This window comes from Urtica dioica, chromosome 8 (genome assembly GCF_054948205.1).
Source record: "Urtica dioica subsp. dioica isolate 48M chromosome 8, U.dioica_male_clone48M_v1_H2, whole genome shotgun sequence".
NCBI lineage: Eukaryota > Viridiplantae > Streptophyta > Magnoliopsida > Rosales > Urticaceae > Urtica > Urtica dioica.
In genome coordinates this window covers 29985158-30011665 of record NC_142763.1, presented here as the reverse complement: position 1 = coordinate 30011665, position 26508 = coordinate 29985158, and the positions used below count along the sequence as shown (strand labels likewise).

The following is a 26508-nucleotide window of genomic DNA, read 5'->3' as shown; positions in this document are numbered from 1 at the left end:
TCCATCTAGTTTCCCACACTAATGTTGAGCATCGGAGCAGACATCGGAGGCAAACCTTCAGCGCGCTCTTAGTTCAATTTCTTGTTTCCTTTAGGTGACGATGACCAAAAAACCAAATTTCCAACGAAGAGAAGATCAATACTACCACCAGCATCCTCATATCTTTCCCAAGGCTTGTAGATATTTTGGAATTTCGAGTTATACCCCAAATTGTCATAATTTTCTTGGTTTCAGCGAAAACGACCTACCATCCTCTCCACACTTTCAAGGTTCTTCAAGGTTTGCTGACAAATCGCGTTCACCCCAATCAATCACGACGTCCTGAGACCAAAATTCTCAAAGATGGCTTTCCGGTCCGGACGTCCATATGGATCAGGATGCCTTGATATGATGCCTCTTGAGGATATCAGTTACATCAGGGCATCCTGCTTCATAGGGACGACCAGACTCTGGAAAGTCATTCTCGGGAGTTTTAGTCTCGGAGTGTCTGGTATTGGGTGCTCGATTTGGTGCATAAATTTGATATACCCGTTATTGGAAGAATTTTCCGCAAGAGTTTTTGTGGCATAAACTTATAAAAGTGAAATTTTGTCACTTGAATCGCAATTTGAGATCATGTTGGATTCCACATTTGATGCAACTAAAGAAAGACATTCCCAAAAGTTGGTTGATATATGATCATGCCATATATTCATTCTAGCAAATGACGGTATAATAATATATGACCATAGTGTCACGCGCATATATGCATAAATTAGTTAGGTTTAATTCACAGTCGAACCACTGTGACTAGTTATAAGTGCCATATGGTTGGAAGTAATTATAAGCACTATGTATATTTAAAATATGCTTACATCTGGTGAGTGTACATGTGGTGGACTTATATATATGTTTATGTATTACTCTAATTACGGTTCTCACGTCTGGCCTTATTAATAATAAGCACGGTTGCATATATTGTTAAATTGAAGAAAGCTAATAACGCCACTCGAGATATTGGAGAAGGGATAAGGTGCATTGTGGAGGTTATTATATCATATAATGCGTACATGGTTTCGTGACCATACAAACACACACTTAAGTATGTATTTTTGTATATATGCGTATATGTTGGGTCTGTAATTTAGTTCTGTACTCTGAGAGAGAGAGAGAGAGAGAGGGGATTTGTACAAGGATAAGGAGAAATCAAGCAACTGACAACGCGTAAGTATAACACGCCACTGAATGTGTTACATGCAATATATGTGCGTTTTGTGTTGTGTTCTGTCGTGTTGTTACATGCAATATACGATATTTCCTATTTTATTATAAATGATTATTACATTTTCTCATACACATATATCCCTGTACAGAAAATGATGAAACTGATGAAGAAATCTCTCGGAATTCGCACCTTTTGGCTTTCTTTCATTTTTCTCTACTCAGGTCTATCTTTCAGTCTCTATTGTCTCCACATGTATTTGTGTATATTTTTAAACTTACGATACCCACGATCGTACATGTGTGCTTCCTTGCGCATGTAGAATTTGTACACAAAATAGTTCTTTTTTTTTAACCAATACTTAATGTTGTGTGAATCATGCAGAGCATGAAACTCGTGCTATTTCCTACAACAACTACGCCACAACTAAGGCAAGCAAACTAAATTACCATCTTCTTTGAAAACGCAGCTTGATTTTTCTGTCGTATTGATGTAAAACTTACAAATTTGTACAACGAGCCATTAATAATCATAATTAATTACATTTACATGGCTAGTGCTTGAGAGATCCTCAAGGAGCTATCTATGGAGGAGGAATAATAGTAAATTCGGAATTCGAAGACGGCATAAAAGGATGGGGATTGTTTGGCCGAGGAAAAGTGGAAGAGAGGCTATCAAAGCATAAAGACAACCGAAACAAATACATTGCCGCGCTCGGTAGAACCACCGCCTCCGACAGTTTCTCCCAAAAGGTTCAAGTCGAACGAGGAAAAATCTACGCCTTTTCTGGTCTCTCTTCTCTCCCTACTTTGAATCAAATCTCTAAGAAGTTTATTTCGTACACACACTAATTTCTCAAGTGTGACTAATTACTAAAGAGAAATGTCGGGAAAAAAAAAATCACGTTGGATTATAATTTTTAGCAAAATAATAACAAGTTTCACATTAATTATATAGTGAACTAATATATATGACTCAAGCGTATTGGTTTCACATTCAAGTTTTGAATTGGATAAGCATTTTAGCATATGTTTGACTAATTCTTTTAACAATTGTGGAATATTTACTATTTTGTACAACTTCTAAGTTTCAAATAAATTACTAGATTTCTATAACGTCCATACAAAATGTTTAAAATTTATTCAGCATGGGTTCAAGTGAGCGAGGGAAGCGATAGTGTTGCGGTCGTGTTTAAGCCAAATAAAGGCGATGTCACGCACGGTGGCTGGGTCATGGCTCGGAGTGGGTGCTGGAGTTTGCTCAAGGGTGGCATATTTGCGAATTTCTCGAGCACCATCGAGATCTATTTCGAGGTAATCAATTTCCGTTGACTATATACATATATGTAGATATCTTGTGAGAATGAGCTCATCATTTTATTACAGGACTTTTATACTCTCTTTTCACTAATTTATGGTGTAGAGCAAGAACACCTCGCTAGAGATTTGGGTTGACAGTGTCTCACTTCAACCATTCACCAAGCAGCAGTGGAGATCCCACCAGGATGAAAGCATTAGCAAGGTATGTAAAAATATATATATATATATATATATATATATATATATATATATATTTATATATATACCTAATTTTTATTAGATGAATCCCACTTTTCAAGAAATAGTATGCAAAATAAAACAAAGCACATGAAGACTAGATAAAATGTTAAATTTTCCTAGTATAGTCATTAATTAGTATAAAATTTGAAATCATTTATTGGAGATGATATGTGATTTCAAATTTTAAATTAAAAAGGTGAAAATTTCAGGGAAATCTATTTAAATACACTTAAATGTGCTTTGTAATATTTTTTTTTGTATAAATATTTGATGAAAACCTAGTATAAAAGAGTATATCATATAATTGATAATAAATATATTTAGTAAATAGTAGTAAATATTTCTTTCGTAAATAGTGGTAGATTTTTGTGAAGCTTCTAGAGTTAAAAAGAAGATATATAGCTTTAGGAGTTTATACTTAATTTTTTTGTCAACTCTCAACAAGTATAAACAGGACTTTGATTCTTTGAGCTGTGCATCCAAATGACCAAGTGATGGATAAACATAGTATGTCTAGAAAGTGTCTGTGTTATTAATGTGTCCTTAGTAGTTAACCTCTACATTGTGTGAGCAAGTGTTTGCATATTGGGGTGTATATCTCCTATTGTAATTATTTTGAGATTAAACTAATTACGCATGTTGTTTTATAAAACAATTACAAACGTGTGTTCAACAATTTCACGAACCCTAGATTCATCTTAACATATCATAGGCGCGCAAAAGAACGGTGAGACTACAAATAACTCGGGCAGACAAAACCCCGTTGGTCGAGGCACAAGTGAGGATAAAGAATACGAGACCCGACTTCCCGTTCGGGTGTGGCATGAACCACTATATCCTAACCCTTCCCGAGTACCAAACCTGGTTCGCGTCGAGGTTCAAGGTCACAACTTTCACGAACGAAATGAAGTGGTACAGCACCGAGAAGAGCCGCGGAGAAGAGAACTACACCGTGGCCGACGCCATGGTGGATTTCGCTCGAAAGAACGGGATCTCGATCCGAGGCCACAACGTGTTCTGGGACGACCCAAAGTACCAGCCTCACTGGGTCGATAATTCCCTCACCCCCGAGGACCTGAGGGCCGTGTCGGAGAAGAGAATCAACTCGGTCGTTTCTCGCTACCGAGGGAAGCTCATTTCTTGGGACGTCGTGAACGAGAATCTCCACTTCCGATTCTTCGAGGAAAAGCTTGGCCCAAACGCATCAGCTGAGTTCTACTATAAGGCTCGGCAGATCGATCCAAAGGCGACCGTGTTTCTAAACGAGTACAACACGATCGAGTATCCCAACGACGAGGTGTCAAGCCCGGCTAATTACCTGAAGAAGCTTGAGGAGATTATGTCATTTTCTGGTAGAAGGAATGATCTTTGTGTAGGGATAGGAGTGCAAGGTCATTTTGGATCAGGTCAACCCAACCTTGCCTACATGAGGTCTGCTTTAGACGTTTTAGGCTCAATTGGACTCCCCATGTGGCTCACTGAAGTGGATGTGCAATACAGTCCCCACCAGGTATATTACACTACTAATTTCTTGAGTAATATAAGAATAAAATAACAGAAAAGAAAATTAAGAAAATAGTCCATTTAAACGTTTGATATTGCTAAATAACCAACGTTTGATAAATTTTAAGTAAATAGTCTTTAATAGTGATGTGACCTAATATATGGAAGGGGTTATCTACCTAAGATTTACGTCTGTAAATATATGAAAGTGACTATTTATCTAAAATTTACCAAACGTTGGCTATTTAGCAATGTCCACCGTTTAAATTGTCTATTTTTCTAATGGACCCATAAAATAAATATAATCAAATTTTGCAAAATGCCACTTTGATTAGATCCCATTATAAAAAAAATAGTAAAAGCAACCCTCCAAATTTCAAACTTAAAAACTTACTTATTTCAAAATATAAACCCAACTTTTTAATGATAATTAAACGCTAACTATTTAATCCTAAAATGAAGTTATATATTCTATACAAAATAAATTATACACATTATTCGCACATTATAGATGTAAGTCATACATAAAATAAAATAGGAAGGGCAAGTATTTTTCTAATTTTATAGTAACAGATAATTTTCAAAATAAAAAAGTTTAAGTTGAGTGGGTCTTATTAGCGTATTTATTTTGGACACTAAATTATATTAAATAAAAGGCACTGTAACAAAATAGTCAAAACGAAACTATGAAATTTGTTTTTAGCTTACGTTTCACAATTTTTAGAGAAATAACAAACAGATTTATGTGTCAATAATTAAGGTCTGATTTGCCTTTATTTATTAATAAATTCATCATTTTCTCTCTCATACTTTTTTCATACGTTTTTTTTACATAAAAACTTCAAAAAAACCATATATTTCTCATATGAACTCGAAATTGAGTGATTCCAAATCCTACGGATTCGTGACGCCGAGATCTTCAAAAATAGATCCATTGTGTTTGATGAAAAATCATGGTTAATACAATAGGCGTAGAAAAATCACGTTACTACCTTAAATATGAAAATAACTGAAATTTTTTGAAATTATCAAAAAAATAAATGGAAACGTAAATATGATACATTAAACATAATTTTTCATCAAACACAATGGGTCTATTTTTGAAGATCTCGACGCCACGAATTTGTAGGATCTGAAATCACTCGATTTCGAGTTCGTATGAGAAAGATACGAATTTTTGAAGTTTTGAAGCAAAAAAAATAATTTGAAAAAAATAAGAGAGAGAAAGAGACGAATTTGTTAATAAATAATAAGGACAAATAAGATCTTAATAATTGTCATATAAGTCATTTGACTATATCCCTAAAAATTGTCAAACGTATGCTAGATACAAAATCACATGTTTAAAATGACATAATTAGTTACAAATCTCTTTAAATAGTATATATATATATATATATATATATATATATATATATATGGAGTTTGTGGAAACGTGATAATTAATATATAGTAATTTGCATTTGATTCCTAATGAATCATCTTTATGTTAACTAACACCGAGATATAATTTAAATCTTGCGATTAGAAAGATCCCTGGAACACCATAACAAATTTCTATTTTAGTACATTAATATGAAAAGAAAAAAAGAAAGCAGTGATTTGTACAAGTTAATTGATGATAACAATCTCTACTATTAGAAGTTTTGCGACATAACATATCATATTTTCGTGTCTATACACCTAATATTTAACTAAAAAATTTAGCGACATAAACTACATAAACATATGCGTTTACGTTTTAGCCAACGTTTTGTACAATTGTTCTGTAAATAGTTAAAAACTTTTGTAAATATTTCGTAAATAATCATATTTATTAAAAATTTACTTTGCATTTTTGGTTATTTTGATAGTGTAATAGATTTACGTGTTTATTTACAAAAAAATTAATGAAATGTTAACTTATTTCAAAAAATTTAACATTTTATATGGCTAAATAGTCACTGACTCTATTTAATTTGGTTAGGATAAATACCCAATATTACTTTTATATATATATATATATAATACAGTATTATACATACAGTTCCAAAGGTAATAATTACACATAATTAGTGTCCGTAAATACTCATAGTTATAAAACCTAATTATAGCATGGTAACACATGAGTTTTTTTTTTCAATTTATGTCTTTCTGCGAGACTTTTGGCTCAGGCAAAACTGAATTTAGGGTTACAAAAATGTAAGGAAAAATTATTATTATCTTATTACAGGCTGAGTACTTGGAGGAGATTCTGAGAGAGGCCTATTCACACCCTGCCGTACAAGGAATAATCATGTTTGCGGGCCCTAAAGCAGCGGGTTTCAATGCCACGTCTCTCACCGACGAAAACTTCACGAACACTCCGGCCGGGGATGTTGTGGACAAGCTGATCCGAGAGTGGCACGGCGGGACCGCAGAAGCCATATCAGACGGTCAAGGGTTCGTAGAGATGTCTTTGTTTCACGGTGATTATGATGTTACCGTTGAACACGCCAACTCTACGGCTACTATGAGCTTTAGGGTTACAAATGATCCTCAAGTGACTTTCCAAGTTCAAATTGACACCTGAAGAAGCGCATTATATAGTTGGTTTAGATGTACATGCCAAAATAAGAATCATAGTCAGCCCTTGGGATATTGAGCACGAACAAGGATTAGGTTTTACATGAACAAAAACATTATTAACTAATATTACGACTATTTTCATTGTAACAACGACTTTGTTGATGTAATAAAAAGTTTGGTTCTAAAACCCGCCAATATCTATTACCACGATGAACAGTAATTGTAATAAGAGTTTTACAAACCGACATTTTGTTGCAACAAAACTATAACTCTAATTTAGGTGGCATTGCTATATCAACCGAGTATGTTCGGCATATAGTTGTGATCACCGAGATAAAAGTTGTATTTATTTCTTGACATCAAACATTTTTAATATAAGAAGTCTCTATGTATGTACATGATATGTGAATCGCTAAGATGTTCATATGCCTTATTGCTTGAGAGAGATTAAGGTTTGTTGATTAAGACTTTCGTTATTATCAATGGAATAGAGTGTTCAATATGTTAGGTTGGAAAATGCAAGTAGATATAGGTTCAAGGAACACTATCCTCGCTTTCTTTATTATTGAAGTACATCCTGTTTAATTTTGCCTTTGGTTACTTTAATCTTTCTTCATAAACTAATAAGTGATCTTAAATATTTATTTGTGTGAACTATTCCAACATTCTTTTCGAATACCCTGTTTCCTCACTCTAAATACCAAACAACTAGAGCCGGTTGTCATTGTTTCTTTTTGGGAAGTTCCTTTAAAGCCTGTGGATTTCGTTCATGCTTTTCATAAGTAGTAGGCAGTGCCGTTACTTGCCGCCCCTTTCAATTATTTTATTCGTTGGAACTTGGAATACAAGCTTTCTTGATTTTTAAATGCATATGTATATGATATGCCTATATATATAATTTAATTGCAGGGAAAGTTTGTACAAGGAAATGAGGAAAAATTAAGAAACTGACACAAGGCGAATAAAACGCCAGCGAACGTGAATGTGTTGCATGCAATATATGTGTGTGTTTTGTCGTGTTTGTTGTTGTTGTGTTACTTGCGATATACGGATTTTCCTATTTTATAAATCACCATTACATTCCTCTTCCTCGTGAGCTTTGTTTTCCTTCTCTGGCAGTTTGGTTTGGCTCTTCTATTTTTTGGCAATCATTTCTGATCTATCCCTGCACTGAAACCGATGAAGGCGTCTCTCGGAACTTTCACCTTTTTTCTTTCTTTACTTTTCCTCTTCCCAGGTCTATCTCTGTCTCTATAAATATCTACATGTATAGACTTGGGCATTTACAATTTGCGCTAAAAAGTTGCGTGTGTGTTTTGACAAAAATTTTATGGTGTGTGAATAATGCAGAGCTTGAAGCTCGTGCTATTTCCTACAACAGATACGCAACCACTAAGGCAAGGATATTAATTTACTATCCTCTTGAAAAAACATAATTAAAATAAAACTAGCTCCCGTGGCCCTTGAACTCTCGTGGGGTGGTTTACACTTGGCTCTTAAACTTTTGTTGAAGTATAATTCAGCCCCTTGAAGTTTTAATTTTGGACCCTTTTTTTAGTCCCTCTAAAAACTTCTGTCAATATTTTCAATAAAAAATAAAATAAAATGAATTGCACATAATTTTGACCACATACTAACTTTTAATATGTACATTTTAGCCGTATTATCAATTATTTCATTTAATATATTTTTTTAAATTCTCTTTAAAAAATTAAATTATTTTTAGTAGCATTTTTATGAAATAATTAGTGATAATGTAAAAATACACATTAAAAATATTTATCATGATCAGATCCAAACATGCAATTTTTTTTTTTTTTATGAATAAAACAAAAACAAAATAATACAGAGTAGAGGGGCTAAAACTTCCCAAAAACCAACAGAGAGGGGAACCCAAATAAAATTAAAAAAGCTGCATGGCCAAAAATACAACTACGTACCCATAATTAAGTTCATGAACCACCGTTGCCAAAACACTTAATTTTAATTTTAGGCTTGTTTGGTGTGGTATTGATATAATTGCATGGCTAAGGCAGTGTTTGAGAGAGCCCAAAAGAGCTTTCTATGGAGGAGGAATAATAGTGAACCCTGAATTCAAGCACGGCATAAAAGGATGGAAAGTGATCGGCCGTGGAAAAGTCGAAGAGAGGCTATCGAAGAATAACGATAACCGAAACCAATTCGGTAGAATCACGGCCTCGGACAGCTTCTCCCAAAAGGTTCAAGTCAAACGAGGAAAAATCTACGCCTTCTCTGGTATCTCTGGCCATTTCTATACTTTCAATTGTGATTCTAAAAAAGTCTCGTGAGCCACACTAATTCCTTGAGTGAGACTGATTAATAAATGGAAGGATAAATTGTGGTCAGCTTGGGTTCAAGTGAGTGAGGGAAGTGATAGCGTCTCGGTCATATTTAGGCCGAAAAGAGGTGATCTCACGCGCGGTGGCACCATCTTCGCTCGGAGTGGGTGTTGGAGTTTGCTTAAAGGTGGCATATTTGCAAATTTCTCAACCTCCGTTGAGATCTCTTTCGAGGTAATCATTTTCCGCCTTGATTTTATATTGCTCTTTTTTACCAGAGTGTAATCGTTATTTTGTTACATGGTTTTTTTTTTCCTTTGGTTGTAGAGCAAAAACACTTCACTAGATATTTGGGTTGATAGTGTCTCACTTCAACCATTCACCAAGCAGCAATGGAGATCCTACCAAGATGAAAGCATTGGCAAGGTACATATATATATATATATATATATATATATATATATATATATATATATATATATATATATATATAACCTAATTTTTGTATTTATAATTAGATGAGCCCTACTTTTGAAAAAATTAATAGTATGCAAAATAAAACAAAAGCACGTTCGCTGGACCTTGTACGCGTGTCTCCGGTTCAACTCTTCCTCGACGTAACAATTAGGGCCATTGTGGTGATTTCCCGGTCGATATTATCGGGGTCTCATGGATTTCAGTCGGGTTTAGCCCGAACAACGCGGTTATCATAGAAGAAAAAACAAACAGAGCACGTTAGAGAGTATTAAAATGTGTTAAATTTTAATTTATCAATGTCATACTAAAATGTACTAAATTGGAGTAAATAGGGGTATAATCAATTTGAAGATTTTTTGTTTTACGCTACGATACGGCCAGTTCGAACATTCCGAATTTAACGATCCAGAATAATTTTATAGGTGCGCAAGAGCACGGTGAGAGTTCAAGTAACCCGAACAGACAAAACCCCGTTAGAAGGCGCTCAATTGACCGCGAAGCAGACGAGACCCGATTTCCCATTCGGATGTGGCATGAACCAACACATCCTAACCCTTCCCGGGTATCAAACCTGGTTCGCGTCGAGGTTCAAGGTCACGACTTTCACGAACGAAATGAAGTGGTACAGCACCGAAGGATATCGCGGCCGAGAGAACTACACCGTGGTTGACGCCATGGTCGAGTTCGCTCAGCGACACGGGATCTCGATCCGAGGCCACAGCGTTTTCTGGGCCGACGCCAAGTACCAGCCTCGCTGGGTCAACGGTTCCCTCGCCCCCGAGGACCTGAGGGCCGTCTCGGAGAAGAGAATCAACTCGGTCGTTTCTCGCTACCGAGGGAAGCTCATTTCTTGGGACGTCATGAACGAGAACCTCCACTTCCGATTCTTCGAGGAAAAGCTTGGACCGAACGCCTCGGCCGAGTTCTACTATAAGGCTCAGGAGATCGATCCGAAGGCGACCGTGTTTCTTAACGAGTACAACACCATCGAGTATCCCAACGACGTGGCCTCGAGCCCGGCTAGTTATCAGAAGAGGCTTGCGGAGATTATGTCGTTTTCGGGTAATAAAAAGAATGGTCTTCGTGTAGGGATAGGAGTGCAGGGTCATTTTGGATTCGGCCAACCCAACCTCGCCTATATGAGGTCTGCTTTAGACGTTTTGGGCTCTGTTGGACTTCCAATGTGGCTCACTGAAGTGAATGTGCCAAACAGTCCCCATCAGGTATATTAGAATACTTTCCTAACCAATATATATATATATATATATATACAAATTTATGTACTTCAAAATATATAACATGATATGTTACTTATGAAGGTCCAAAGTCACTTTATATACAGAATTATCAAATATAGTAAAATATGACCCCCAAAAAAAAAACAAATCTTTGATTAGTATTGAGGATATATAGCGTTCTAATTGTTATTTCTAACATTTGTGATATGAGTATGCCACTATATATAAGAGTTGGAAGGTAATTATCAAAGGGTATCCTAGATAAGTAGCTAAAAAATACAAGGGCATGCCTTGATATTTTTAAATTTTGGCTATTACAAAATATCCATAGTTTGAAACTTTTAAATGAATGTAATGTGTCTAAATTCCTTGATATTTTCTAGTTATTAAGTGTGATGGTTTGAAAAAAAATAACAAATTTGTTGTTTTTAATTTGAAATCAATTTGTTGTTTAAAAATGACTAAAAATATTTATACCGCATTGATTGAGATTTTTGTGGCATTAATATTGATCATGGAAAAATTATATAAAACTGCCAAAGCTACTAAAATTGATTACCAACATAGCCAAAGTTAAAGTAGTCAAAATTATGTTGTCAATTTTTGTTACAATAAAATTACAAATTTTGATGATTATTTATAAACAATTTATCACTTTAAAAAAAATAAATATTAAGTAAAAAGAGTTTTGGAAACCTAATTATTGCATATTTTGTCTATTTTTATTAATTTTAGACAGATTTTTATCATTTTGCAGATCTATTAGTTTAAATTGACTAATTGCCTGTATCACCGATTGATTATTTGCAGGCTGAGCACTTGGAGGAGGTCCTAAGAGAGGCCTATTCACACCCTTCTGTCCAAGGAATTATCATGTTTGCGGGCCCAAAAGCAGCGGGTTTCAAAGTCTCAACTCTCACCGACGAAAACTTCAAGAACACTCCGGCCGGTGATGTTGTGGACAAGCTGATCCGAGAGTGGCATGGCGGGACCGTGGAAGCCATATCTGACGGTCAAGGCTTCGTAGAGATGTCTTTGTTTCACGGAGATTATATTGTGACCGTTAAACACACTAACTCTACGGCTACTATGAGCTTTAGGGTTACAAGTAATGATCCTCCAGCGACTCTCCAAGTTCAAATTGACTCATGAGGATCATAGCTATAGCTTGAGAAACTGATCGGGAACAACGATTCCGTTTTACAGTTTATATATATATATATATATATATATATATATATATATATATATATATATATATATATATATATATATATATATATAAATAAAAAAATAAAAAAATAAATAAAAAAACCTTGAAATATTTGGAAAAGTCTCTGTTTTGCCTTAAGATCTGATCGGCCTCTTTCATGAAATTACGTAAGAAACTTGTTACAAATGGAAGAGAGTTAGTAACTTATTATAATCGATTTGCGTTTTCTTCGAAAATGTAATGCGCATGAACTTGACCGTATTTTTGGGCCTGATTATTCGCCCTCATATATTCCTAATCAACTCCTTATAATAATTGATGAGAATCAAGTTCCGTATTTTTTGGATATGCACTCTGTGTGTGTGTGTGTGTGTGACAGAGAGAGAGAGAGAGAGTATATCTTCGAGAATAAACTATACTATTTGGCTAAAAAAAATATAAAGAATACGGGTAATGTAAGCAAATTGGGCAAGAAAATTATCAAAACAAATATTTTATTCCCCATAGGCATATGCTTAATGTTAAGGTGTTGTTAATAATACATAATTAGACAAATTATACCAATAAAATCGAGGTTTTAGAAGCAACAAAATCATTTATAAAAGCCCAAAAAATCGCTCTTAAAAGCCATTTAAAAGCGAAATTAAAATAAACAAAAGTCGTTTTTAAAAATCCGCTTATAAAAGTCCCTTTAGAAACGACATTTTATAAGTGACAAGTTATTGTTTCTAATCCACCATCCAAATTCCGATTTAAAAGTGACGTGTCGCTGCTTAGTCTCTTTTGACTGTATAGCTAGATATTATATAGAAGCGACGTGTTGATTTTAAAATCATTGTTGCCGGAGCTCGATGATGCCGAAAGTGGAGGTGGAGGCAAAATCGGAGAGAGAGAGAGAGAGAGAGAGAGAGAGAGATTTTATTTTTTGTGAAAAACAGCCAAAGCGAATTGAAGAAGAAAAGAAGAGGGTTAAGTAAATTTGACCTAATAGATAGCTGGTAATTTTAGTTAGAGTAGTTAACCTACTAGGGTAAAAAAAAAAGTAAATCACTATAACGTATAACAATCAAATTGGGCAAGACTATTTCTAGTTTAAATTCGCCATAAACATATACATGATTTTTTACGGAATATTGTATTGCATTAACGAATAAAAAAAAAAATCCGGTAACCATTGTGGCATCCATGTATATACAGATAATTGCCAGGCATTCCTTTTTTATTTTCATTAATATCTATTTAAAAATTGCCATTTATCTTTGTCTCCCATTCCCACTTTATTGTTTTTCCATCTATATATCATTTGACTTGTGAAAAGAGGTTCTTCCCCCATTACCAATTTAATTAGTGTTATTTTTCCTTGATATCATTACATTTCCTTGAATTAATATTTTGAAGATTAACGCGGTAAATAAATATGCCGCTGGATTATGGCTATATATAAACTGGTAGGGGTTTTTTTTCTTTTGCTTCATCACAAGACTTCGGGCTTCTATTCGATTCAACTTGGTGACCAGTTTTTTCTTGGTATGTATACATTTAAAATATAGAACTAAAATTTCTCTTTATTCTTTATGCTGTTGTTTGTTAAGAGCTTTATAATTTCCCCCTTTATATAGTCTTTACGATGTATGTACTTTTTTTTTATCAGTGAAAATGATTTCAGGTCTGGTTATTATTGTTAAATAATGATGAAACTTGTAAGAAGAAATAAAAGGATCCTTGTATTAGCACTGCTGTGCATTACTCTTCTATACTCAGGTACGCAAATCGTCGTCTTTTGATTCCATATCATGATCACAATTTATATCATTTTTATTTACGAGTTGAGTTTTCAGTGCGACTTTTTTCCCTTTCCGAATTTTCATATTTCGCTTCATTAATTTCCATAAAAGGAAAAATGTTCCGAATTTTTTCCGGTGCGCGCAAATATATAGAACAGTTTTCGCGATAAGAATACACCAATTAGGTATCAAATGTTCTCTATGCCGTCATCAACCACTAAAGCATCTAGAATAATTTGTTTTCACTTTCTACTCTTTTATGAAATCTTACCATTCCGTAAAAGGTACAAGTATAACCGTAGTTGGAAATTATGTGAAAATTTTCGTAGATACTGATTTTTTTAATGCTCATTCCAATAATACTGACTTTCAAGACTTTCACAAAAATTAATATTGGTTTTTAAAATTGAAACTGTAAACGGTAAAAAAAAAAAAAAAAAAAGTTCACAAAACGATAAACAATACAAAAATGTAAGAAGAAAAAAATAGTAAACCTTAAGTAAAATGACTCGAAAAATAGTAAACCTTTGTGAGATAAGTTTAAAAAAGTTGGTATGTTGAGGTAATTTCTTCAAAAATATATGTTCGCAACTTTTGACATTCGAATAAAAATATGAGTATGTATCAGGCCTTGTAACTAAAAGGTGGATTTTGTACAAGTTACTATTTTATTTTTATTTTTAAAAACTTCGAAACTAATTTTTATGATCATATGTTTGCAAATACAGACTCAATCGGCAATTCACATTATACATATATATAAAACTTGACATGAATTGTTGTCTACATGTAGTACTACAACTTGAGACTTTGTTAAAGCAGTAAAAAGAAATCATATTAATACTAATAATGTTGAGAGATTACAGGAAATGAAGTGAATTCTTTATCCTATGATTACACAGCCATCACTGAGGCAAGTTTTCTTTTCTTTGATGACTAGAATTCTTATTTGGCTTTGAAGTCTGTCAAAACTGAAACTTTTCTCTCCCTTTTTGAAATTCAGTGTTTGGATAAGCCTCACAAGGCTCAATATGGAGGAGGGATAATCACAAACCCAGAGTTTGATGACGGCTTAAATGGGTGGTCCAATTTCGGTGACGCCAAACTTCAAAGCAGAGAATCTCAAGGGAATAAATTCATCGTTGCTCATTCTAGAAACCAAACTTACGATAGCGTGTCTCAGAAGCTTCACTTGCAAAAGGAACACATTTACACATTCTCAGGTGATTCCTATATACATTCCTTGTGTTTTTTTCTTCTTTTAAAATCCTATTTTCTGAAGTGCTGGTGGAACATGTGCTCTATGGGAGCACCACATTTTAAGAAAATTAAGCGTTGAAAAATTAGAAATCGGTAGAAAATCGATTGCCGAGTCCAAATAAATTTGAAGAAAACAAATTTTTTTGTAAAATGTTAATGATATTTCATTTTCCTTCTAGAATGGAAACAAATGAGAATCGAAGTAAATTTACAACGTGTAGGGTCATTTGTGTCTTTTCTTATTCTCTCTTCTCTTTACCTCCAATTTTATTAATTGCAAACACAATAGAAAATGTTGATTATCCCTTAGCTTCAAATTCTAAACATAGCCATTTTGGAAATATTAGGATATTTTTGTCCGAGCCTAGGTAAAATTTATCATGTAAATCTTTAATTTTAACACAAATGTCACTAAACTCCAAAAATAAATAAAACAAAATTTGATAGTTCGAATACTAAATGATTTGTGCAAAGACAGTAATGCCCTTCATAAATTTCGTGACAGATCAGTTACAAAATACATAATTTTGTGAGTTCAATCACAAAGTTCTATATTTTGTGACCAATTTTAAGAATTCTGTGACAGATCGTTCACAAAATAAATAAAAAGGTAATGAATGAGTATTTTTGTAAATAACAATTCTCTTCCCTAGTTTTAGTAATAGTGTTGAAGGTAAAAAATGAAGTTGTGTGCTTCACACTCAACCTCTGCAATTCTCTTGCCTTCAGCCTTGTGGACCACCAGACACATGTCATGCTCTCCTCTACCTAGTACACTATTACAGCCTGGTGTATTCTTATTGGTCACTAGGAATTGACGAGGATTGGTATCAAAGAAAATATCCTCCACAGGCTGTAATCAATAGCTGTCATCCTTGTTACCGTTGTGTAACTTTTCCTGCTTTTGTGTATATAAACAGTGTATGCATGCGAGCAAAAAAGTGTGTGAAATAATATTATCATTTCTTTAATGCCTTGCCTATAGGCTTTACACACTACTTTTCCTTTTATGGTATCAGAGCTACAGTAATGGCAGGCATAACTCCAATCTCATAACAAAGCGAAAGCCAAAACCTTACCCCACAAATATCCCAGTCACACTTTATAAACCCATCCAACCAATCCATCACCATTCGCCTCTCAGATACAAATTATCTGGTTTGGAGACAACAAGTTTTGTCTAACACAAGAGGCTATGGACTTGAAGGGTTTCTCCTTGGTACAATACCAAAACCACCAGAATTCTTTGAAGCAACTGACCCAGCAACTGGCCGTCCGACTCAAGGACCACCTAACGGTGAACATGTCCTCTGGGTTAGACAGGACCAACTGCTTGCTTCTTGGCTATTGGCCTCCATGTCCGAGACTGTTCTCGTGAACATGGTTGGTTTTGAGACTTCCAGTGAGATATGGGACTCGCTGGAAAAGTCATTTGCCTCACAATCTCGAGCTCGGATCATGCAATATAAGCTCCAGCTCCAAACCCTGAAAAAGGGAAGCCTCACAATGAGAGAATATCTTACAAAAATGAAGTCATATGCTGATGTCCTCGCTTCAGCCGGTCACAAACTCACCGAGGATGATCAGATTCTTCATATTCTCTCTGGGCTTGGTCACGAGTATGACCCAGTGGTGGTTCCCATCACTTCGAGATCTGAGTCTTTCCCTCTAAAAGACATCGCTGCTCTCCTTCTGAGCTTTGAAACCAGGCTTGACCCAGCATGTGACCCTATAGCACCCTCAGCTCATTTTGCCTCTCAGGTGCAGTCTCAAGCTCCAAAAAGACCCTCTTTCCAATGAGGCAATCAGAGTCAACCACAACAAGCCTCTGGGAGAGGAAGCCACCGTGGACGTGGACGTGGAGGCAGAGGTTGGAACAACGGAAGCCGCGTCCAATGTCAGCTATGTGGAAAGATGGGTCACACTGTTCAACGGTGCTTCTACCGATTTGACTCATCTTTCTCTGGAGCAACCCCAACACCACAACAACAGACCAACTTCGACAATGGCTACAACAACAACACCAACTCTTCCGCCTTCAATACCAACATCTCTGGGCACACCGAAGCCTCCGACAACCTGAGCTGGTACCCGGATTCAGGGGCAACCAACCATGTTACAAATGATCTCAGCAACTTCAACCTCGGGTCAGAATACAACGGCGGAAGCAAACTCCTTGTTGGAAATGGAGCAGGTTTGCGTATCTCTCACGTTGGCTCATCGTTTGTGTCCTCAAAAAATTCTCCCACCTTTTTGTTGTCAAATCTACTCCATGTCCCTCAAATCACAAAAAATTTATTGAGTGTCTCGCAGTTTGCTGATGATAATAATGTATTCTTTGAATTTCATCCAAAATTGTGTCTTGTAAAGGATCAAGCAACGGAGGAGGTGCTGCTGCGAGGGAGTCTTGATCGGGGTCTATATCGCTTCCACCTCACCAATCGCCACTCACCCAAAATCTCAACCAAGTCCAAACCGTCCAGCCCCAGTCAACAAGTGTCTTTAAATTCAATCAAAACTGGTCTATGTTTATCCAGTTCTCCTAGCTTTTCTTTCCCTAAAACCGATGTCATTGCCACTGTTCAAACTTCCATGGATATTTGGCATAGACGCCTCGGTCATCCTGCTAGCAAAGTAGTCCAGAAAGTTCTCCAAAATTGTAACCTTCTCAATGAAATGAAAACTACTTTCCATTTTTGTCAAGCATGTAATCTTGGAAAAAGTCACAAGCAGCCATTTAAATTATCCACCACCACGCACACCGAGCCTTTTGCGCTGATACACTCTGATTTATGGGGACCGTCTCCCGTCACATCCAGAAATGGTTATCGATACTATGTCAATTTTATCGATGCTTACTCCAAATTTACATGGATATATCTTCTAAAAACAAAATCTGAGGTTTTTGACACTTTCCTTCACTTCAAAAAAATGGTTGAGAACCAATTTAAAACATCGATTAAAGCTGTTCAAAGTGATTGGGGAGGAGAATATCGTTCACTCCAACCCTTTTTTTCAAAAAACGGTATTCTCCACAAATTATCATGCCCTCACACGCCGGAACAAAACGGCACCGCCGAACGTAAACACCGACACATTGTTGAAGCCAGCCTTACCCTTCTTGCTCAATCTAATTTACCACTACGGTTTTGGGAAGATGCTTTCACCACAAGTGTCTTCTTGATCAATAGACTCCCGACAAGGTCTCTCAAGCTCAAAAGCCCTCTCGAGATCCTCTACAAGGTAACACCAAATTACTCTTTTCTTAAAAATTTTGGTTGTGCTTGCTATCCACATATTCGCCCATACAATACTCACAAATTGCAGTTTCGATCCAAGCCATGCACATTCATTGGTTATAGCAACCAACACAAAGGATATAAGTGCATCGACTCTCAAAACCGTCTCTACATCTCAAGAGATGTCTCCTTTGACGAAACAACCTTTCCATTTGCCCAAACACCCACCGACATAAGCAATAAGGAAGTCACTCAACTCTTTTCTTCTCCTCCGCTTCTCCTGGTCCAGCCCACCCCTCATCATCTTGTCAAACGATGGATCTACCTCTGAGAGTACCGGTCTTGCTCCTCCACAGGTTTTTGTTTCTCCGTTATCTACTGATGTTGATGCTTGTGAGAACATTATTACTACCCCTCCAGGTGTACAGGTCCAGGTTGACGAACTACCACCATCGATGCATCTACCGCGACCCAACAGCCATGGCATGACCACTCGCGCCAAGGCAGGTATATTCAAGCCAAAGGTCTTCACCACCATCTCCTCATCTGATGAACCGTGTGAGCCTACGACGCTTGTGGATGCCACGCAATCCCCGGGGTGGTCGAAGGCCATGAATGAGGAACTCCGTGCTCTTCACAACAATGGGACTTGGACTCTAGTTGAAGCCCCGGCCAACCGTCGCGTCATTGGCTCGAAGTGGGTCTATCGCGTCAAAAAGCGTGCCGATGGGAGTGTTGCTCGTCTCAAAGCTCGTCTCGTAGCCAAAGGATTCAACCAAGTTGCCGGTCTCGACTTCACCGACACTTTCTCCTCGGTGGTCAAGCAAACGACTATTCGCGTGGTGCTCACTATCGCTCTATCTCTCGGTTGGGACACGCGTCAACTCGACGTCAACAATGCTTTTCTCAACGGCACTATCGACGAGGAAGTCTACATGGTGCAGCCACCCGGCTTTGAGGACTCCTCGAAGCCAAACCATGTTTGCCGCCTCCACAAAGCGCTCTACGGTCTAAAACAAGCACCGCGGGCATGGTTCGAGAAGCTCCGTCTATGGCTGGTCCAGTTTGGTTTCCTCGATTCCCGCGCTGACAGCTCACTCTTCCTTCGGTTCACCAAGTCCTCCACCATCTTTGTCTTGGTATACGTCGACGACATCATTATTGTCGGAAGCTCCTCCACTGAAATTGACCACATCACCAAGCTTCTACACCAACAATTTGCCCTTAAGGACCTCGGTCATCTCCATTTTTTTCTTGGTGTTGAAGTCTCTCGTACCACAACTGGTCTCCATCTCAACCAATCAGCCTATATCTCTGATCTCCTTCAGCGTGTCGGAATGGCTGGTGCTTCTGCGTCCCCGACACCGATGGTGTCTAGTCTCCGTCTCTCTACTTATGACGGTGATCCTATTGAGGAGGGCACACAATATCGGAGCATTGTCGGAGCTCTACAATACGCCACCATCACAAGACCAGAGATATCCTACAGCGTGAACAAGCTCAGCCAATTTATGCATTGTCCATTAGATCAACACTGGAAGGCCCTCAAGCGTGTTCTTCGTTATTTGAAGGGAACTCAGTCACGGTCTTCATATGACGCCATCGACTTCCCTCAATCTGGTCGGTTTTACGGATGCCGATTGGGCCACAGATCGAGATGATAGAAAGTCTACGACAGGGCTGTGCATATACTTTGGAGGAAATCTTGTTGCCTGGTCGTCAAAAAAACAAAGTACAGTATCAAGATCCTCCACGGAATCAGAATATAGAAGTCTCGCATCAGCCACTGCAGAGCTTCTTTGGCTTAAATCACTGCTGCAAGAACTCAGCGTCAAGCAAACACAAACTCCGGTCATTTGGTGTGACAACCTAGGGACAGTCTCACTCTCAGCGAATCCAGTCCTCCATGCCCGGACAAAACACATAGAGTTAGATCTATACTTCGTAAGAGAACAAATTGCTCGAAAAACGCTGTGTGTAAATCATGTTCCGGCAATAGACCAAGCAGCTGATATAATGACCAAACCATTGTCTGGTTCTTTCTTTGAGAGACTCAAGAACAAACTAAAGGTGGTTCCACTCGGAGCGCTAGAATTGAGGGGAAATGTTGAAGGTAAAAAATGAAGTTGTGTGCTTCACACTCAACCTCTGCAATTCTCTTGCCTTCAGCCTTGTGGACCACCAGACACATGTCATGCTCTCCTCTACCTAGTACACTATTACAGCCTGGTGTATTCTTATTGGTCACTAGGAATTGACGAGGATTGGTATCAAAGAAAATATCCTCCACAGGCTGTAATCAATAGTTGTCATCCTTGTTACCGTTGTGTAACTTTTCCTGCTTTTGTGTATATAAACAGTGTATGCCTGCGAGCAAAAAAGTGTGTGAAATAATATTATCATTTCTTTAATGCCTTGCCTATAGGCTTTACACACTACTTTTCCTTTTAAATAGAATAGGCAAATTTTAGATTTTAGTTGATTTTGTTAAAGCGACATGAGTTTAATAATATTTGCGTCAAAATTTTCTCTGAAATTATTGATTTAAATCTATTTATTATAACTCTACTTAATATATAATTTATTCTATTTAGTGAGGCTAATGTTTTGATAATGTAGCTTGGGTAAGGGTGATGAGCTCAAGAAAGAGAGTCCCCATAACAGCCACTTTCAAGACACCAAGTGGACTCACTACACACGCTGGTTTCTTATTTGCTCACTCAAACTGTTGGTCCTTTCTCAAAGGAGGTCTCAGTGTTGAAGATTCAGGACCAGCAGATCTCTATTTTGAGGTACTTATTACTTGTTCCAAATTTAAAAACAATTCTTCAAAACAAAGAAAAGAAAGCAAATTGATAAGGTTTTCTTGGTAAGTTTTAGTAGTTTTTAGATATTTAACATGTTCGTTCTTATTAGAGCAAGGACACAACAGCTGAGATCTGGGTTGATAGCGTCTCACTACAGCCGTTCACTCAAAACCAGTGGAAAGCTCATCAAGATCACAGCATTCAAAAGGTACATTATAATCACCATATACTTAATACTTTCAGCAAATCAACGATCAGCTAGAATCGACGTAGTTTTCATCGCCGAGAAACACGTACGCCATGAGAAATCACGACTATCTGAAATAGCAATCGACGAGGCTTCAGTCACGACTTTTGTCACGGCTCAAACCACGGCTAATTTTTTTTTTATGAAGCGGAAAACGATTTATTTTTGTAGTGAAAGAAGCTAGACCCGAGAAACGGGATAACATGATCAAATTTGCAGGCTCGTAGGAGTACCGTTAGCTTCCGGGTAAGCCACGGAAACGAAACCCTAGCAAAAGGCGCTAAAGTGTCAATCAAGCAGACGAAACCGAGCTTCCCGTTCGGGTGTGGCATGAACCACAACATCCTCACAAACCCGACCTATAAGAGGTGGTTCGTGTCGAGGTTCCGAGCCGCCACGTTCACCAACGAGATGAAGTGGTACAGCACCGAGACGAGCCCCGGGAAAGAGGATTACACGGTCGCGGACACAATGCTGAGATTCGCGCAGAGGTACGGGATCGCGGTCCGAGGCCACAACGTGCTTTGGGACAACCCGATTTCCCAGCCCTCTTGGGTAAAGACGCTTTCGCCCCCGGACCTTCGAAAGGCGGTCGAGGAGAGGGTCAACTCGGTTGTGTCGAGGTACAGAGGGAAGCTCATCGCGTGGGACGTGGTCAACGAGAATCTCCATTTTAGCTTCTTCGAGGACATGCTAGGGAGAGACGCTTCTTCCGAGTTCTACTACAGGTATATTTAACGAAGCCATTTATTTCTTAAAGAATGTTTTTTTAACTTTACGAGCAAATTGTTCTTCTAGCATTGATGTTTGTAGCATTCTGATATTCTATATAAAAGCATTAAACATATTTTATTGAAATGTGAAACAACTTAAGACATATTACAAACTTAATTTCAAAAAATTCCATTAAGGTAAAATATCTTACTCTAATTCAAATTATTGGGGTTTTATGGTAAATTATAGTTTAACTAGTAATTTTTATAAGATGAACAAGTCAGTTCAATTCTTTTAAGATCATTATTAAGTGATGGATTTTATTTAAAAATCCTAATTATTTTGACTAACTAATGAAGTCGCATGGAACTTGTCGATGTAAATAGAAAATAACTAGTTTATTGACTAGTGACTAATTTCTAATTATAAACCAAACATTTGTTAAAAACAATTTCCACATTTGAAAACAGTACCCTTTTGAAAATGACTGAAACACTACAAATTCAATTTTTGTGGGACTATAATGCTCTTATAGTTTAGGAACTAATATCTTGATTTAGTAGTCCTCTCTTATAATGATTTTTTGTATGGCTCCAAGGGCACAGGAGATCGATCCGAGCACACCCATGTTCCTAAATGAGTACAACACCATTGAGTACAGTGGTGATAAGAAGGCTGACCCGTTGAGTTACAAGAGGAAGCTGGAGGCGATTTTGTCGTTTCAACAGAGAAGCCAAGGTACAAGGCTTTTAGCTGGAATCGGGTTGCAGGGTCACTTTACCGCCGATCGGGTCAACATTGCGTACATGAGATCGGCTCTAGATATTTTAGCAACAGCTAAGGTTCCGATATGGCTCACGGAAGTGAGTGTGACAAATGGGCCAAATCAGGTGATTACCATAAAACAAGTATAATGAATTATATATATATATATATATATATATATATATATATATGAAAATCAAATGAAAAATATTAAAAATAATATATTTGCAAAATAGCAAAAGTGTTAAAACTTTTAGCAAAATATTCAAAGTTTAACATAGTAAAATAGCATAAATTTGACACTGTTTATAATCACGTGTATATAAGATATTTAGCCTCGTGTATAAATTTATGTATAGAGTAAAAAATATTTATTGACATTTGGTTCTTGTGATTTTATAAACTTATTGTTTTGTTGATTTTAGATTTTTTTTTTTTTTTTTTTTGCAAATTCACTGGGTTCAATTGTCTAGAAGTACCCTAAATTTTATCAACATCTCACAATAAGAAAATCCTAGTCAAGTACTATAATGATGCTTTGTTTTTACCATAAATTTATTATGGTTTAAAATAGAGCCACCCCTCTTTTGTAAAAGAAAATCACAAATTATCTTTTTGTGTTTGTTATGTTTATATTATATTGGGAATGTTATAAAGTAGCAACAACGACATTAATTCTCAGTGTTGGCTTGTTCATTATTGTTCTTCTATATATATATATTTTTTTCTGTCAGGCTCAGAACTTGGAGGAGGTTCTGAGAGAAGGGTATGCACATCCTGCGGTACAGGGCATCATAATGTTTGCGGGCCCGGCCGTGGCCGGAAACTGGGAAATGGTTTTGGCCGACTGGAACTTCAAAAACACTCCGGCCGGAGATGTGGTGGACAAGCTGCTCTGGGAGTGGAGATCCGCCGGAGTTCTCGAGACCCGAACAGACCGTGAAGGGCTCGCAGAAGCAACCTTGTTGCATGGAGATTATGAGGTCACTGTGGAACACCCTGAGACCAACTCTTCGGCCACTCTGAGTCTGAGTGTGACAGCCAAGAAACCACAAGCGAGTATCAATGTCCATGTTCATGATTGATTTTTCAAGTATTTTGTTTTTGTCTCAGAAAATTTTCAGAATTTTCGGTTTTCAACGCCGGTTAGGTCATATATTTAAAATGAGGTTACAGTTTAGGTATTTGGAGAAACTGTAAAATTCGGAGGTAAATGACCATGATCTACCATTCCTTAATATATATGACTTTTTATTATCATCCTACAGTTACAACAGGTGCTTTTGCTTTGCTCAATTTATAATTACCAAACCTGATTAGTTGGTTAAACCGGTCAGTTTATGGATGGTCTACAAGTATAAATATGATGGTAGTACTAATGATGATACACACATATTTTATGCGTCTCGAGCGGAGGATTTTAAAAAACCTCGTGAATTGACTTGGGTTGTCGCTTGTTTGTGTGGTTTTGTTTGTGTACGTATTGACCACAATAATAGTGATATTAACTGTAATAAATAATTATAAATGAAGAATTTTAATACAGAATTGATTCTTCTTATTATTGAATGGATCGATATAGCTTCATAGATATAGTGATCAAAAGTTACATCTTGTTACATCAAAATTGGTATTGGAGTGATCGTTCGTGTCCGATACCCTAACCTATATTTTTCATTAACTGATATCAAAGCGATCATTCGTGTCTGATACATTAACTTTATTTTCCGTCAATTGGTATCAGAGCGATTGTTCGTGTTTGATACCAACATGTACTTCATCAACATCAAAATCCAAAGAAGTGAGGGTTGTTATCAACCCAAACTGCAAGTTTTTGGGGTTGGTTTGGTTTTTGATGGTCGTGCGATCGGGTTGGACGTTAATCCCTTCTTTTGTTTTTAAGATTATAAACATATGATGTGAACTATTATTTCATGCGAAAAAGGAAATAAGATCTATCTCTTATTAAAAAAAATATTAATGTGACTTAATTAAATCAAACAATACTAATAATTAAACTACTTTTATGTTACGTTGATTGGCTGTTTTTGTAGTTTGGCAAAACTGCACCCAAGATGTCCCTTGTCATGTTCTTGACATCTTGGTGTGACATGTGCTGTTTAGCAAAGATCGCGTTTGATACGATCATGTGGATAGTGCACAAGTATATTTAATTGCTAGGTTTCGACGCCTATAAAAGAGAAAGTTTGGCTTTAAGAGTCTGGTTACAAACTTTGAGTTTTTATGAGAGTCTTTGAGCGAAAACACTGTTGCTCATTGTGTGGTTTAATTCATCTTGTTTTGTATTGCCGTTGTTCGTGCAATTGACATAATTAGGTGTGTATTCTTAGTATTGTAGATCACTTATAATTATAAGCGTTGATCGTGAGTTGAGTGGAAGTGAGGAAACTCATATTCAGGGGGCGCCTGAGTCGGAATTCACTAGGGTAGTTTTGAAATAAAAATATCTGAAAAGTGATCATTCAGATTGACCGGGTTGTACTTCTTCTACCTGTTGATAGTGAAGTTTCTTTTCACCGGGAGTATCATCCATCCAGGTGTAAGCAAAATTTGCCAAACTTGGTTACCGATCTGTTGTCTCTTTATTTTCTATTTTAATTCTCACATTAATATGATAAACGGATATTGTCACTGAGCTTATTATAACATCTTAAGAGACATCACGTAAAACAATTGATACAGTTTTTCAATATTGATTGAAAATACATGTAGACTTGATTATTAAGAGTGTGAGTAACTTTATTTTAATATGTAAACTTTCTCAAGGTAAGCAAAACTTTTAATCTATTTAACACAGTCTATTAGATATAATTAATATATATATATATATATATATGTATATATGATTTCATTTTAATATGTAAACTTTCTCAAGGGCAAAACTTTTAATCTATTTAACACAGTCTATTAGATATAATTAATATCTATATATATATATATATATATATATATATATGTATGTATATATGATTTCATGTTAATTATAAAAAAAAAAATTAGAAAAATAATCCGAAGAAAACAACCTGATTGTTTTTTATTTGATTTTACTTTTTAATCGGATTGGTTTGTGTTTGAAAAATAAAAAAAAATATATATAAAAATTATAAACCGATACGTACACTACAAATTTAGGAAAGAAAATTGAGTCTGCGAGTGTGAGAAGGGAAGAAAAATGAAGAGAATAAAGTCACATATTAATTGTTTGAGAAAGAAAGAGAAGGGGAGGGGGAGTGGGAGAATTTCAGGAAAAAAAGTTCATTATAAATCAAATTTTATTTCTAAAAAAAACTGACACGCAATTAATGTTATTTTTTAAAACTATCCAATTAAAGGGTATACACATTTTTTATTCTAGTTAATAATTGCTATTGGCTAATTTATAATTATTAACTCAATATTGGCTAATATGCAGTTTCTATTTTTAATTATGATTATTTGGCCACAATACAATTAAAAATACATATCTTAATGGGTTTTTAACAAAATACAATGTGTTTTAGTTTGAAACTCTTGACAGTTACAACGAGATGACAATGAATGCCTTTCAAGAAGAATGATGAAGACTGATGTCGAATTGTACTACCGATAATCAAAGCTGTGATTAATTTAGTTAGTTAGTGATATTTGGATTAG

At 36.2% G+C, this 26508-nt stretch overlaps 3 protein-coding genes and 1 non-coding gene across 4 annotated transcripts; all 4 read left to right on the top strand.

Moving 5' to 3' along the window:
* The first annotated feature begins 342 nt into the window (after window positions 1-342).
* On the top strand, window positions 343-6814 carry LOC149389074 (endo-1,4-beta-xylanase 5-like). Its single transcript, XM_089622552.1, has 7 exons — window positions 343-490; window positions 1586-1632; window positions 1759-1990; window positions 2348-2514; window positions 2624-2722; window positions 3473-4270; window positions 6476-6814. The coding sequence occupies exons 1-7, from the start codon at window positions 343-345 to the stop codon at window positions 6812-6814; spliced, it is 1830 nt and encodes a 609-aa protein (XP_089478678.1).
* Window positions 6815-7019: 205 nt separating this feature from the next.
* Window positions 7020-11977, top strand: LOC149389073 (endo-1,4-beta-xylanase 5-like). The gene is made up of 7 exons (XM_089622551.1): window positions 7020-7026; window positions 7319-7380; window positions 8847-9066; window positions 9178-9344; window positions 9438-9536; window positions 10010-10810; window positions 11636-11977. Exons 1-7 carry the CDS (start codon window positions 7020-7022, stop codon window positions 11975-11977), a joined length of 1698 nt encoding a protein of 565 aa, XP_089478677.1.
* Window positions 11978-13726: 1749 nt separating this feature from the next.
* On the top strand, window positions 13727-24055 carry LOC149389071 (endo-1,4-beta-xylanase 5-like). The gene is made up of 8 exons (XM_089622550.1): window positions 13727-13799; window positions 14689-14735; window positions 14826-15045; window positions 20941-21113; window positions 21238-21336; window positions 21595-22103; window positions 22688-22979; window positions 23589-24055. Exons 1-8 carry the CDS (start codon window positions 13727-13729, stop codon window positions 23937-23939), a joined length of 1764 nt encoding a protein of 587 aa, XP_089478676.1. The 3' UTR covers window positions 23940-24055.
* On the top strand, window positions 16649-16787 carry LOC149389072 (small nucleolar RNA Z247). The gene has a single exon (XR_016301126.1). It is a non-coding gene; the product is annotated as a small nucleolar RNA Z247 (small nucleolar RNA).
* Window positions 24056-26508: the final 2453 nt, after the last annotated feature.